At 39.3% G+C, this 13,382-nt stretch overlaps 1 protein-coding gene across 5 annotated transcripts in view; it reads left to right on the top strand.

The window, feature by feature from the left end:
- ORC5 (origin recognition complex subunit 5) overlaps positions 1-13,382 on the top strand; it is a 122,882-nt gene that overhangs the window by 46,939 nt on the left and 62,561 nt on the right. For all 5 annotated transcript variants that reach the window (XM_048836406.2, XM_048836407.2, XM_048836409.2 and 2 more), the window contains one exon: positions 7,862-7,972. In XM_048836406.2, the coding sequence (XP_048692363.1) occupies positions 7,862-7,972 (111 nt within the window). The remainder of the gene's footprint in view (positions 1-7,861; positions 7,973-13,382) is intronic.

Genomic DNA, 13,382 nt, shown 5'->3' on the forward strand with positions numbered 1-13,382 from the left:
ATTTCAGTGGAGTTGCACCAGTGTCCGCTAGAAGAGAATTTGATCCTATGACTGAGTAACATATGTGTAAATTGGTATATTAAAAAAAAAAATTCTTAATCCACATAATTTCACCTGTCTAGAATGATGTGAAATGTTAAGAAATTATTTATATTAACATCTATCTTGTAAATCCTTAACTCCATAGAAAACAAGTATCCTTTAGTTATAGAACTCTCATGTGTTTTGTCTCTGGCATGTGAACTCCAGAGGATTTTCAAAGATTCTAATTATTTTCAGGACTGTTCTCTACCCTGAAAAACATCCACATCTCAAGTTGTGATCACAGGTCTTGTGGGAGGGAAAGAGAAACAGGAATGAATAAATACTGCATCACAGCCCAAATCTTCATCCTTCCCCTCCAGCTGCAGGAGGTGCCTTGCTCTCTTTCCTATAGGCAATAATATCTCATTTAAGGTGGCAAGATGGGGAAAGGCAGGAACACAAAGCAGCTGGATAACCAGAGATTTGATGATGGGACATAGAGCCCTCCAGTTCATGGTCTCTATTTTGAATTGGATTCATATTGACTGACTGTGACCAAGGGCTAGCACCATTAGCGTCATAGTTTATTGGAGATGGATTGATGTCTCTGTCTAATCCCTAGTGGACAGATGTACTTGCATTTAAAAAAAAAGTTTTATATTTATAAATATTTTATTTCTATTTGTTTGTTTGTTTATTTAAGCACCCACAGGTGCTGTGCAAACACATAGTAAGATGTGGTCCATGCCACCAAAGATTTTACAATCTAATGTAAAACAAGATGCAAAAAGTGAGTGTAACATGGAGTAAGAAGAGGAAGGAGGTCAATGTAACAGTGACAAGATCATGAAGTGACATAAACTAGTTAGTGCACAAATTGCTGATTGAGTCAATTACCTTTTTTCTGTTTTGTTTTTTACAAATTCTTTTCCTATTTTCAATTTTTTTCAATAAAGCCCCTGCCTATTTCTGTTTTCACTTATTTAAACCTTTCCTTACTTCCATGGTTTGTTAGCCTCTGCCTGTTAGCTTGTCACTAACTGGCACGCACTTATTAGCAGTATTAGCATGTAGATTTAAACTTCTCTATGACTGCATCTGTAGCACAAACTAGAGATGTGGTTCCCAGCTCTCATACACATACTTGCACTACCTCTCATCGAGTACAAACAAGCCTGAAACTGGTCAGGACGCACTTGGCACGTGACACTTCCTGGGGACGCCCAGAGTTGTGAGGCACCTTCCCTTATGACAAGGAAGCCTTATCTGCGCCTACTGTGGGTCAGTTCCCCAACACTACTAGCCTCTGGCAATACAAGCACTGCCTTCCAGGCCTCTACAGGCCCTGCTCTGTCTTTACAGGTAACGATAAGGTATACTGCAACCTCTGAGCACCGCAAGTGTCCCCCTGGAGTGTCTGCCCCTGTTCCACTGGACACTCTGAATTCACAGATCCAGTGCTCCCAAAGGAATAGTGTACACCAGCTTACCGGTTACACTTCAGGATCACCACTCCACTCAGCACACAGTACTTATATACGTTTGTAGGAAAAACAAAACATTAACAAAGAAATACAGACTCAAGAAAAAGCAAGTAGAATTAATGGAAACGGTTACATATAAAATCGTAACACTTTCTAAAGCCTATATTTAATTAACAAGACATTGTCCTATCATATAGAACAAAAATTGATCCAAAGTCCTTCTGGGGTATTTCATCCAGGCTTGGCTGTGATCTTCCATTCATGAGACAAATCACATTGTCCTCTTTTCAGTCCCAGATATATCAAAATAGCTTTTTGATCATTATTCATAATCAGGGCATCGCCTGCTGATTGTTCTTCCCTGTGGCCTCCCTCTTTTTGACCTTGCAGTCTTTTAATTAGCATCTGGCTCCGCATGCTGATAGGCTTACCTTGTGAGAGAGACGATGCACAATTCACACGTGACCAAACAAAAAGAGATGAATCTCCAATCCCCTGCCTGAATGAATTTGTCCAAGGCCAGTCACCTCCTGGTGACCTGCTTTTAACTTCAAGGCTTTAAGAACATAATTCCCATCTGAATAAGTATTATCTTAAATATTATTCATTCATATATTTCACAGTGACTAAAATGACCAGTGTATTGAGACCTCACATGCCACCGTTTGGCACTCTTATTTTGGAGATGTCAGATGCAGTGGAGCCTTCTAAACCTTATTCACCCCTCTGCCAGTTGACACCAAGATGTCCTTGGGTCACAGCATGGCTAAGCTGTGCTGCTGCCTCCTCTGCTATTGTGGTTTCACTATTCATACTCTTGTTAGCTCAGTGATTGTGTACGCAAGCTGGGAATCGCACCCCTAGCTCATAGTGTAGACACAGCGTAAGTGTTACCCTACAGTAGGGTTGAGGCACGTGAGTGGTGTGGATTGAAGAAGCTTTTGTTGCTGCCCACAACATAAATGACTTTCAGATAAATAGCGGACTCTTACCAGTTTGAATGGTTAATCTAGCACATGTCATGACCACAAAACATATTTTTTAAAGGAAGAATTCTTTGTCTCAAATTAAAATGAACCTTTTGAATTACCATTTACATTGAACATTGCCACGTGTACCTAAAATTGTTTTTTTGTTTGTTTGTTTTTTGTTTGGCTAGAGCATTGGTATGGGGTGACATTTTTTTCTAGCCACCATTGAGTCAGACTGCAAGCCTTGCTTTGCTAGTATAGGAAGCTGCTCTTAAGACTTGAGTGATCTAATTCCTGGGATTCAAGCTACTTCCTTGCAGTATTTAGCTTCAAAGTAAGACTGATTCTAATTAGAATCTCTGTTTGGAGCCCCTAAAAGTATTCTACATAATTCCATTTATTAGAATTGAGAAAACACCTTTACTGTATGGAAAATAGCTTGGAGTTGAATGTGTTCCCTTGATACTAAACTTCAGCTCCTGGGTTGAGATGGTTCCATATAAGAAACTGAGAAGTGTATCCTAGGGTTTAATCTGTATTTAATCTGTATTTAATCTGATCTATGCAACACTTTAAGTGGCTTTCCGGAGCAATTGCAGTATCCTGTTTCTCACAGGTTTCAGAGTAACAGCCGTGTTAGTCTGTATTCGCAAAAAGAAAAGGAGTACTTGTGGCACCTTAGAGACTAACCAATTTATTTGAGCATGAGCTTTCGTGAGCTACAGCTCACTTCATCAGATGCATACCGTGGAAACTGCAGCAGACTTTATATATACACAGAGAATATGAAACAATACCTCCTCCCACCCCACTGTCCTGCTGGTAATAGCTTATCTAAAGTGATCAACAGGTGGGCCATTTCCAGCACAAATCCAGGTTTTCTCACCCTCCACCCCCCCCCCACAAATTTACTCTCCTGCTGGTGCTAGCCCATCCAAAGTGACAACTCTTTACATAATCAAGTCGGGCTATTTCCTGCACAAATCCAGGTTTTCTCACATCCCCCCCACCTCCATACACACACAAACTCACTCTCCTGCTGGTAATAGCTCATCTAAACTGACCACTCTCCAAGTTTAAATCCAAGTTAAACCAGAACATCTGGGGGGGGGGGGGGTAGGAAAAAACAAGAGGAAACAGGCTACCTTGCATAATGACTTAGCCACTCCCAGTCTCTATTTAAGCCTAAATTAATAGTATCCAATTTGCAAATGAATTCCAATTCAGCAGTTTCTCGCTGGAGTCTGGATTTGAAGTTTTTTTGTTTTAAGATAGCGACCTTCATGTCTGTGATTGCGTGACCAGAGAGATTGAAGTGTTCTCCGACTGGTTTATGAATGTTATAATTCTTGACATCTGATTTGTGTCCATTTATTCTTTTACGTAGAGACTGTCCAGTTTGACCAATGTAAATGGCAGAGGGGCATTGCTGGCACATGATGGCATATATCACATTGGTGGATGTGCAGGTGAACGAGCCTCTGATAGTGTGGCTGATGTTATTAGGCCCTGTGATGGTGTCCCCTGAATAGATATGTGGGCACAATTGGCAACGGGCTTTGTTGCAAGGATAAGTTCCTGGGTTAGTGGTTCTGTTGTGTGGTATGTGGTTGTTGGTGAGTATTTGCTTCAGGTTGCGGGGCTGTCTGTAGGCAAGGACTGGCCTGTCTCCCAAGACTTGAGAGTGTAGGGTCATCCTTTAGGATAGGTTGTAGATCCTTAATAATGCGTTGGAGGGGTTTTAGTTGGGGGCTGAAGGTGACCGCTAGTGGCGTTCTGTTCTTTTTGAATACATCAGGCTGTCACTCCTTTAAGAAATCTTAAAGCTTGGGTACATTGATCGGGTTTTGTGAAGCGGTGTAAACTTGTGGTGTGATCAGAGAGTTAAGTCAAATAAATAACCGAGAGGTAGGGGATCTTCCACTGTAAAAGAAGAATGTAAACACAAGTAATGCCAACTAGGAGAAAAGCCTTAGTTGAAGTGGAGGGAGCTTTTCAGGGAAGAAAGTACAAGGTGTTTGTGGTGAAGAAAGCTGGGAAAGAGAAAAATGAATCAGAAGAGCTTTTAAAAAGAATACAAAGAAAAAAGTATAAAAAATTCTGAAAGGGAAAGTGTCTTTTATAAGTTTTTAAGTATTTCATATATAATGAAGTTTTTCTGCTTAGCTCCTTGTACAAAAGTCTTATAGAAATGAGACTTGAAAATTTCTAAACTATGCGTATGGGAATTTTAATAGTTTCTGCTACAGAATTCTATAAACTGCTTTTGAAATCCTTTTGAAAGGATCTTATTTAATTCTATCCCTATTAAATTATAGGGCTTTTTCACAAGGTACTGTTTCTAGTAAATAGTCTGAAACTTCAAAGTATGGGAGTCAGTCACAGTAGAGAGACTTGTGAATTCCCAGTACTGTTGAGAAGTATCTGTACAGTGGTTACGCAAATCTTTGTACTCTAATTATTGCTGTTAGCTAATTAAAGTATATGTATATACATACTTAAAAAAATAAAGTGAAAGTTACTCTTTGAACCAAATTCTACTCTGTGACATTGGTGCATCCCCACCTGCCTGCATTCCTTATACAGACCATCTTAAACAAGGGCTTCCTTCACTAATTTTGTTTTTGTATGGCATGTACCTCAATCATTCCTGTCAAGAATATAGGAACAAGCGTTCACTTCTCCTCTCTCCCACCCGTCTACACATACTTGCTGCCAGCCTCACCCCTGGACCTGACCCTAATTCTTATTCCATTCATACTGAAATCTAGAGAGCATTACAGCTTCTTGGGTATATTCCTAATTTTAGAAAATCCTGTATAATGATGGTCTCTTGGAGTTAGTCTCAGAGCAGAATTTCATAGCTAATTTCAGTATTGTGCTCAGGAAAGCTTCTTTCTTTCCAGCTTCCACAGTTAATCCTACTCCCCAGGAGAACTTGAAAGTTTTAGATGCAACATAGGGCAAGCAATTACAAAGCTCCTGTGACTACTGGTGATGATGATTTTTCTTTACTGGAAGGAGTTAAAGTAAAAGTAATGTTACTGACTTTATTCAAATCCTAAAAGAAGAGAGACAGGCCTGTAATAAGGTGGTAGGTGACCTGCACTACATTAAAAAGAAACGATTCCATCAAGTTATTCAAATGACATCCTAAACTAAAAGGATGTCACGACAGTAGTTTGAGAGATTAGATGTTGCCAGGATCTCCTGAGTTCTAATTCTGGCTCTGACACTAATTGTCTCTGGGGCCAAATCGTTTATCCCATCTACCCCATTTTTCCTCATCTTTAAAATGTTCTCTTTTGGGGGGAAGTATTGGGAGGATTGCTCAAAATGCTACCTGAGTGCTTTTATGATATAGATGTCAAATTAATTCATTGCAGCATTGTTTGGGTTTTATAACATGACTTTGAGACTCTTAAATTGTTTAAAATTGAAATTATTTTTAGCACAATTACCATTGGAATGTATAAAAACTAATGTGGTTGCTCTAAGTCAGTGGTTCTCAAAGCCGGTCCACCGTTTGTTCAGGGAAAGCCCCTGGTGGGATGGACCGGTTTGTTTACCTATCGCATCTGCGGGATTGGCTGATTTTTGGCTCCCATTGGCCGCAGTTTGCCACTCCAGGCCAATGGGGGCTGCGGGAAGGGTGGCCAGCATGTCCCTTGGCCCGCGCCTCTTCCCGCAGCCCCCATTGGCCTGGAGCGACGAACCGCGGACAGCGGGAGCCGCGATTGGCGGAACCTGCGGACGCGGCAGGGAAACAAACTGGTCCTGCCCACCAAGGGCTTTCCCTGAACAAGCGGTGGACCAGCTTTGAGAACCACTGCTCTAAGTAAAGGGGCTTAGGTTAAGGTACTGACTCTGAGAACGTGACTAAAGTAAAATTCCTAGTAGAATCTCCTTAATGGATGGACCTCTTGGAAATAAAAATGCCAATAAAGCACTTGTGTTCAATAAGCAAAATATACAAAATGTTCTCTTTATGTATTTATATGTTTAAAGTAACAACATATTTGAGGCTAATAGGCTTCTAAGAGCCACTTGCCTGGCAAATATAGCTTCTGATTGTGTGGGTGTGTAGTAGGTTATGTGATGACCATAACAATAAATCAAATCCAGTACTTGTGCTCTGGGTGACTTGTTTATTGGGGTTTTTGTTTTTTAAATCAGAGTTATTCACACTGCCCACTTTTGTGTTTAATAGTGTCAGGAGAGGGGAAAAATGGTCTTGTGGCTAAGGCACTGACCTGGGATTCAAAATCTACTTTCAGTCACCGGCTCTGCCACAGACTTCCTATGCAATCTTGAAGTCATTGATCTCTCTGCATCCGCTCTCCATCTGTAAAATAGAGAGGTGCTTACAGAGATGTTGTGAAGATAATTTTTTGTGAGGTACTCTGATGTATGTACTCTCCCTGCTATAAGTACCTAGACAATTCTATATAACAGTTTAGTGTTTTTTAAAAAAAAAAAAAAACTCTCTAGTTCCTGAAGGACCCATTAACATGGGAAATTTAGGACTTTTTTTTTTTTCCAGAGACAACTCTTATTTTCTATATCTTTCTTTTCCTCCCCCTTTTTTTGTTTATAAACATCTTGCAGGAAAACAGTTTTATTTTTTTTCTTTTAGATGTCGTATTCTTCTATTGAAGTCACTATTCTGTGTGACAGTGGTATTATGATTTTTATGATAAGTGAAGAGTAAGCATCAGGTACAGAAGCTCTTGTTAAAACAGTTCTTAATTGGGATAAAACTGACTTACATTGTTTAGCACTCAATTCTGTTACCCGTAGTGAGGGTTGTACCTTGCTCCCTGAGTAGTCCCATGATAGTGCTGAATCTAAATAAGCATGGCACAATTGAGTCCTAGGTGAGTTGGGCTCTTTATGACTGACAGGAAACTGAAGACCTGTGAGAAAATAGAATTTTTTCCCTTTTGCAACATTAGCTACAACTAGGGACTGTAGAACATTCACATGAAGGATCCTAGCACACTAACACCAATAAATAATAAAATAAAGCTGTTTACAACTTGAGAATGCCGTGAAATGTAGTCTGCCAACTTCTGTCCTTAGGACTAAATAATAATTCTTTTTTTACCTTTAACACTATATATATTTGACAAAATTGTTTTATGTCCTAAATGTGTTCTTAATTATGCATAAAGCATTTTGGACACCTGCCAGGTTAAATGGGTCTCTGTGTAAATTCAGAGCTGTGTATCTATTGAATGTTTTCCATACAGTGGCTGTGGGCCTTTGAGAAGGGATACTGTAAATAAATTGCCACCTAAAGACTAATAGGTATAATAAATAAGATCCCGTAGTGCTGTGCTCCAGAAAAATCCATTTAATTGAATGCCTTCTCTCTTACAGACCAGTAATCACCTCCTTGGGCCAAAGCCATTCCCCCTGGACAGATTGTTAGCAATATTATACAGTATTGTGGACAACAAAGTTGCTCCAACTGCAAATATATTTTCCCAGGTGAGTACAGATTTACTTGGGTTTTTTGTTGTATTTTTAAATTGCCTGGAACTTCTGAAAAGATTTACTGTGTTCTCTCAAAAGTAATCATAAGCTTGGGATGTTTTGACTTTGCAGTATAGTTAATCCCCTGGTAAAAAGTGCTTTCTGTCATCTAATGAGAAATGAACTGTAAGTCAGCAGTTTAAACCTAAGATTCTGGATAATTTTTTTTCTTCATCAATTATGAATTAAAAAATCCATCTCTATAAAGCTCTGAAACATTTTAATTGCTAACTTCCTGGATTCTGGAATGTGATCTGCACTGGTGGGTCTCTGTGCCAGCACGGACTTAGTTGAAGTCAATTAGATTACTTGCATGCTTAAAGTTAAATATGTATGTAAGTGTTTGGAGGATCATGACAGCCAGAAGAAAAAAAGTCCCATTCAATTACATCATGTAATGGCAGACAGCTAAAAAGTGACAAGTTTTTAAAGTGCTTATATACAATGCTAGAAGTCTAAATAATAAGATGGGCGAACTAGAGTGCCTCATATTAAATGACGATATTGATATAATAGACATCACAGAAACTTGGTGAAATGAGGATAATCAATGGGACACGGTAATACCAGGATACGAAATATATCAGAAGAACAGAACAGGTCATGATGGTGGGGGAGTGGCACTATATGTGAAAGAAAGCGTAGACTCAAATGAACTAAAAATCTTAAATGAACCAAAACTGTACCATAGATGGTCTATGGATAGTAATTCCATGCTTGAATAATAAGAATATAGCAGTAGGGATATATTCCAGACCACCTGACTAGTATGGTGATAGTGACTGTAAAATACTCAGGGAGATGAGAGGCTATTAAAATAAAAAACTCAATAATAATGGGGGATTTCAACTATCCTCATATTGACTGGGTACATATCACCTCAGGAAGGGATACAGAGATAGTTTCTTGACACCTTAAATGACTGCTTCTTGGAGCAGCTAGTCCGAGAACCAACAGGAGGGGGAGGCAATTCTTGATTTAGTGCTAAGTGGAGCACAGGATCAGGTTCAAGCAGTGAATGTAGCTGGACCGCTTGGTAATAGTGACCATACTATAATTAAATTTAACATCGCTGTGGCAAGGAAAACATCTCAGCAGCCCAACACTGTAGCATTTAACTTCTGAAAGAGGAACTACACAAAAATGAGAAGGTTAGTTAAACAGAAATTAAGATACAGCACCAAAAGTAAAATCCCTGCAAGCTGCATAGAAACTTTTTTTTAAAGACACCATAATAAGAGTCTCAACTTAAATGAATACCCCAAATTAAAAAACATAAGAGAACCAAAAAAGAGCCACTGTGGCTAAACAACAAAATAAAAGAAGCAGTGAGAGGCAAAAAAGTATCCTTTTAAAAAGTGGAAGTTAAATCCTAATAAAGAAAATAGAAAGGAGCATAAACTCTGGCAAATAAAGTGTAAAAATATAATTAGGAAGGCCAAAAAAGAATTTGAACAACAGCTAGCCATAAACTCAAAAAGTAATAGCAAAAAATGTTTTAAGTACATCAGAAGCAGGAAGCCTGCTAAACAACTAGTGGGGCCACTGGACGATTGAGATGCTAAAGGAGCTCTCAAGGACAATAAGGCCATTGTGGAGAAACTAAATGAATTCTTTGCATTGGTCTTCACTGTTTAGGATGTGAGGGAGATTCCCAAACCTGAGCTATTCCTTTTAGGTGACAAATCTGAGGAACTTTCCCAGCTTGAGGTGTCACTAGAGGAGGTTTTGGAACAAATTGATAAACTAAACAGTAATAAGTCACCAGGACCAGATGGTATTCACCCAAGAGTTCTGAAGGAACTCAAATGTGAAATTGCAGGACTACTAACTGTCATCTGTAACCTATCGTTTAAATCAGCTTTTGTACCAAATGACTGGAGGATAGCAAATGTGAAGCCAATTTTTAAAAAGGGCTCCAGAGGTGACCCTGGCAATTGCAGGCCGTTAATCCTGACTTCAGTACCGGGCAAACTATAGTTAAGAACAAAACTGTCAGACACATAGATGAACATAATTTGTTGGGGAATAGTCAACATGGTTTTTGTACAGGGAAATCATGCCTCTGAGAGGGTCAACAAGCATGTGGACAAGGGGATCCAGTGGATATATTGTATTTAGATTTTCAGAAAGCATTTGACATGGTCCCTCACCAAAGGCCCTTAAGCAGTCATGGGATAAGAGGCAAGGTTCTCTCATGGACTGCTAACTGGTTAAAAGATAGGAAACAAAGGGAAGGAATAAATGGTCAGTTTTCAGAATGGAGAGAGGTAAATAGTGGTGTCCTCTAGGGGTCTGTACTGGGCCCAGTTCTATTCAACATATTAATACATGATCTGGAAAAAGGGGTAAACAGTGAGGTGGCAAAATTTGAAGATGATATAAAACTACTCAAGATAGTTAAGTCCCAAGCAGACTGCAAAGACATACAAAAGGATCTCTCAGAACTGGGTGCCTGGGCAACAAAATGGCAGATGAAATTCACTGCTGATAAATGTATAGTAATTCACATTGGAAAACATAATCCCAACTATACATATAAAATGATGAGGTTTAAATTAGCGTTTTCCACTCAAGAAACAGATCTTGGAGTCATTGTGGATAGTTCTCTGAAAATATCCGCTCAAGGTACAGCGGCAGTCGAAAAAGCTAACACAATCTTGGGAATCATTAAGAAAGGGATAAATAATAACATAGAAAATATCATATTTCCTCTATATAAATCCATGGTATGCCTACATCTTGAATACTGTGTGCAGATGTGGTTGCCCCATCTCAAAGAAGATATATTGGAATTGGAAAAGGTTCAGAAAAGGGCAACAAAAATGATTAGGGGTATGGAACAGCTTAATAAGACTGAGACTTTTCAGCTTGGAAAAGAGACTACTAAGGGGGGATATGATACAGGTCTATAAAACCATGACCGGTGTTTAGAAAGTAAATAAGGTTGGTTATTCCTTCTCGTAACACAAGAACTATGAGTCACCAAATTAAATTAATAGGCAGCAGGTTTCAAACAAACAAAAGGAAGTATTTTTTCACACAACGCACAGTCAACCTGTGGAACTCCTTACCAGAGAATGTTGTGAAGGCCAAGATTATAACAGGGTTCAAAAAAGAACTAGATAAATTCATGGAGGTTAGGTCCATTAATGGCTGTTAGCCAGGATGGGCAGGGATGGTGTCACTCGCCTCTGTTTGGGAATGGACGACAGGGGATGGATCACTTGATGATTTCCTGTTCTGTTCATTCCCTCTGGGCATTGGCCACTGTCGGAAGACAGGATACTGGGCTAGATGGACCTTTGGTCTGACCCAGTATTGCTGTTCTTATGTTCTTAAATTAAGGCATCCTTTACTGTATTACAGCAATGGGTAATGGTCAACAAAAGGTACGGGGAAAGGTTATGGGTTCCAGCAGTGAAAGATCACACGAGGTGTTTGTTGTTATATGCACATCTTTGTATCTTGGCTCCTTTTCAGTGGAACCTTATTGATTATCTTTATCGAATATTGTCTTCAAGTACCTGTTTTTAACTATCCTATACACAATCCTAAATACTTAATGAAATAACATTTCAGTAGATGGCAGCATAATTATAGTATATGGTGTACAGAAAGAAACCTACAGTTTTCATTAGCAGTTTGGATTTATCAGGCAGCAATAGCTGCTCCATTGTTAACGTTGAAGCTAGCTTCATATTATAAACCTTATTCTCAACACTCTCACCTTCACCTTTGAGGATCACTATAAATCTCTATTACTTTCCTGCTTTCCTCTTTTATTCCTCTTAAGTTGCCTCTTATCATTTGCTTTCAAAAACTGGTTTTCCTTGTGCTTTTACTGTTTGAGCCAGAGCTGCATCTTCGAGGGAATAAGTTCTAATATGCTTAATTATAGTTAGATTTTTACATCCTTCTAACCCCCGCCCGCCAAAAACAAAACAAAAACACAAAAAACCACCACCAACAAACCTCAGTGTTAGGTATTGAACACTTAAGATATCCTTGCTGTCATATAACCCTTCTTCAATTTTAGACATACAATTTGTACATAGCATATTTCCCTCCCTAGCTCTCTGTGGTATGTTACAGGATAAATATTTTAAAAACAAACACATCATGCTAATTTAAAATGTACACTAGATGGCATTGTTGTCAAGTTATATCTTTAATAGTTAAAGTTTTCCTCTTAAATATATGTAGATTAAACTTTAAAAACTGCAATAAATAACAAGGTTGTAATAAACATCCAACAACCAAGAGAAAGCTAAGGGTTGTCAATCAACTTTGAGCTTGAATTTTATGGATTTTCGCTGATTGTGATAACATCTTTTATTACATTAGATTTTCAGTTAAATACTTTTTTTCTTCAAGTTTCTAACTGGAATGATATCAAATACATTTTAACAGAATATAATTTAAGTTTTAAAACCAGAATTTAGAATCATAGAATCATAGAATCATAGAATATAAGGGTTGGAAGGGACCCCAGAAGGTCATCTAGTCCAACCCCCTGCTCGAAGCAGGACCAATTCCCAGTTAAATCATCCCAGCCAGGGCTTTGTCAAGCCTGACCTTAAAAACCTCTAAGGAAGGAGATTCTACCACCTCCCTAGGTAACGCATTCCAGTGTTTCACCACCCTCTTAGTGAAAAAGTTTTTCCTAATATCCAATCTAAACCTCCCCCACTGCAGCTTGAGACCATTACTCCTCGTTCTGTCATCTGATACCATTGAGAACAGTCTAGAGCCATCCTCTTTGGAACCCCCTTTCAGGTAGTTGAAAGCAGCTATCAAATCCCCCCTCATTCTTCTCTTCTGCAGGCTAAACAATCCCAGCTCCCTCAGCCTCTCCTCATAAGTCATGTGTTCCAGACCCCTAATCATTTTTGTTGCCCTTCGCTGGACTCTCTCCAATTTATCCACATCCTTCTTGAAGTGTGGGGCCCAAAACTGGACACAGTACTCCAGATGAGGCCTCACCAATGTCGAATAGAGGGGAACGATCACGTCCCTCGATCTGCTCGCTATGCCCCTACTTATACATCCCAAAATGCCATTGGCCTTCTTGGCAACAAGGGCAGACTGCTGACTCATATCCAGCTTCTCGTCCACTGTCACCCCTAGATCCTTTTCTGCAGAACTGCTGCCTAGCCATTCGGTCCCTAGTCTGTAGCTGTGCATTGGGTTCTTCCGTCCTAAGTGCAGGACCCTGCACTTATCCTTATTGAACCTCATCAGATTTCTTTTGGCCCAATCCTCCAATTTGTCTAGGTCTTTCTGTATCCTATCCCTCCCCTCCAGCGTATCTACCACTCCTCCCAGTTTAGTATCATCCGCAAATTTGCTGAGAGTGCAATCC

This window comes from Caretta caretta, chromosome 1 (assembly GCF_965140235.1).
Source record: "Caretta caretta isolate rCarCar2 chromosome 1, rCarCar1.hap1, whole genome shotgun sequence".
Taxonomy (NCBI): Eukaryota; Metazoa; Chordata; order Testudines; family Cheloniidae; genus Caretta; species Caretta caretta.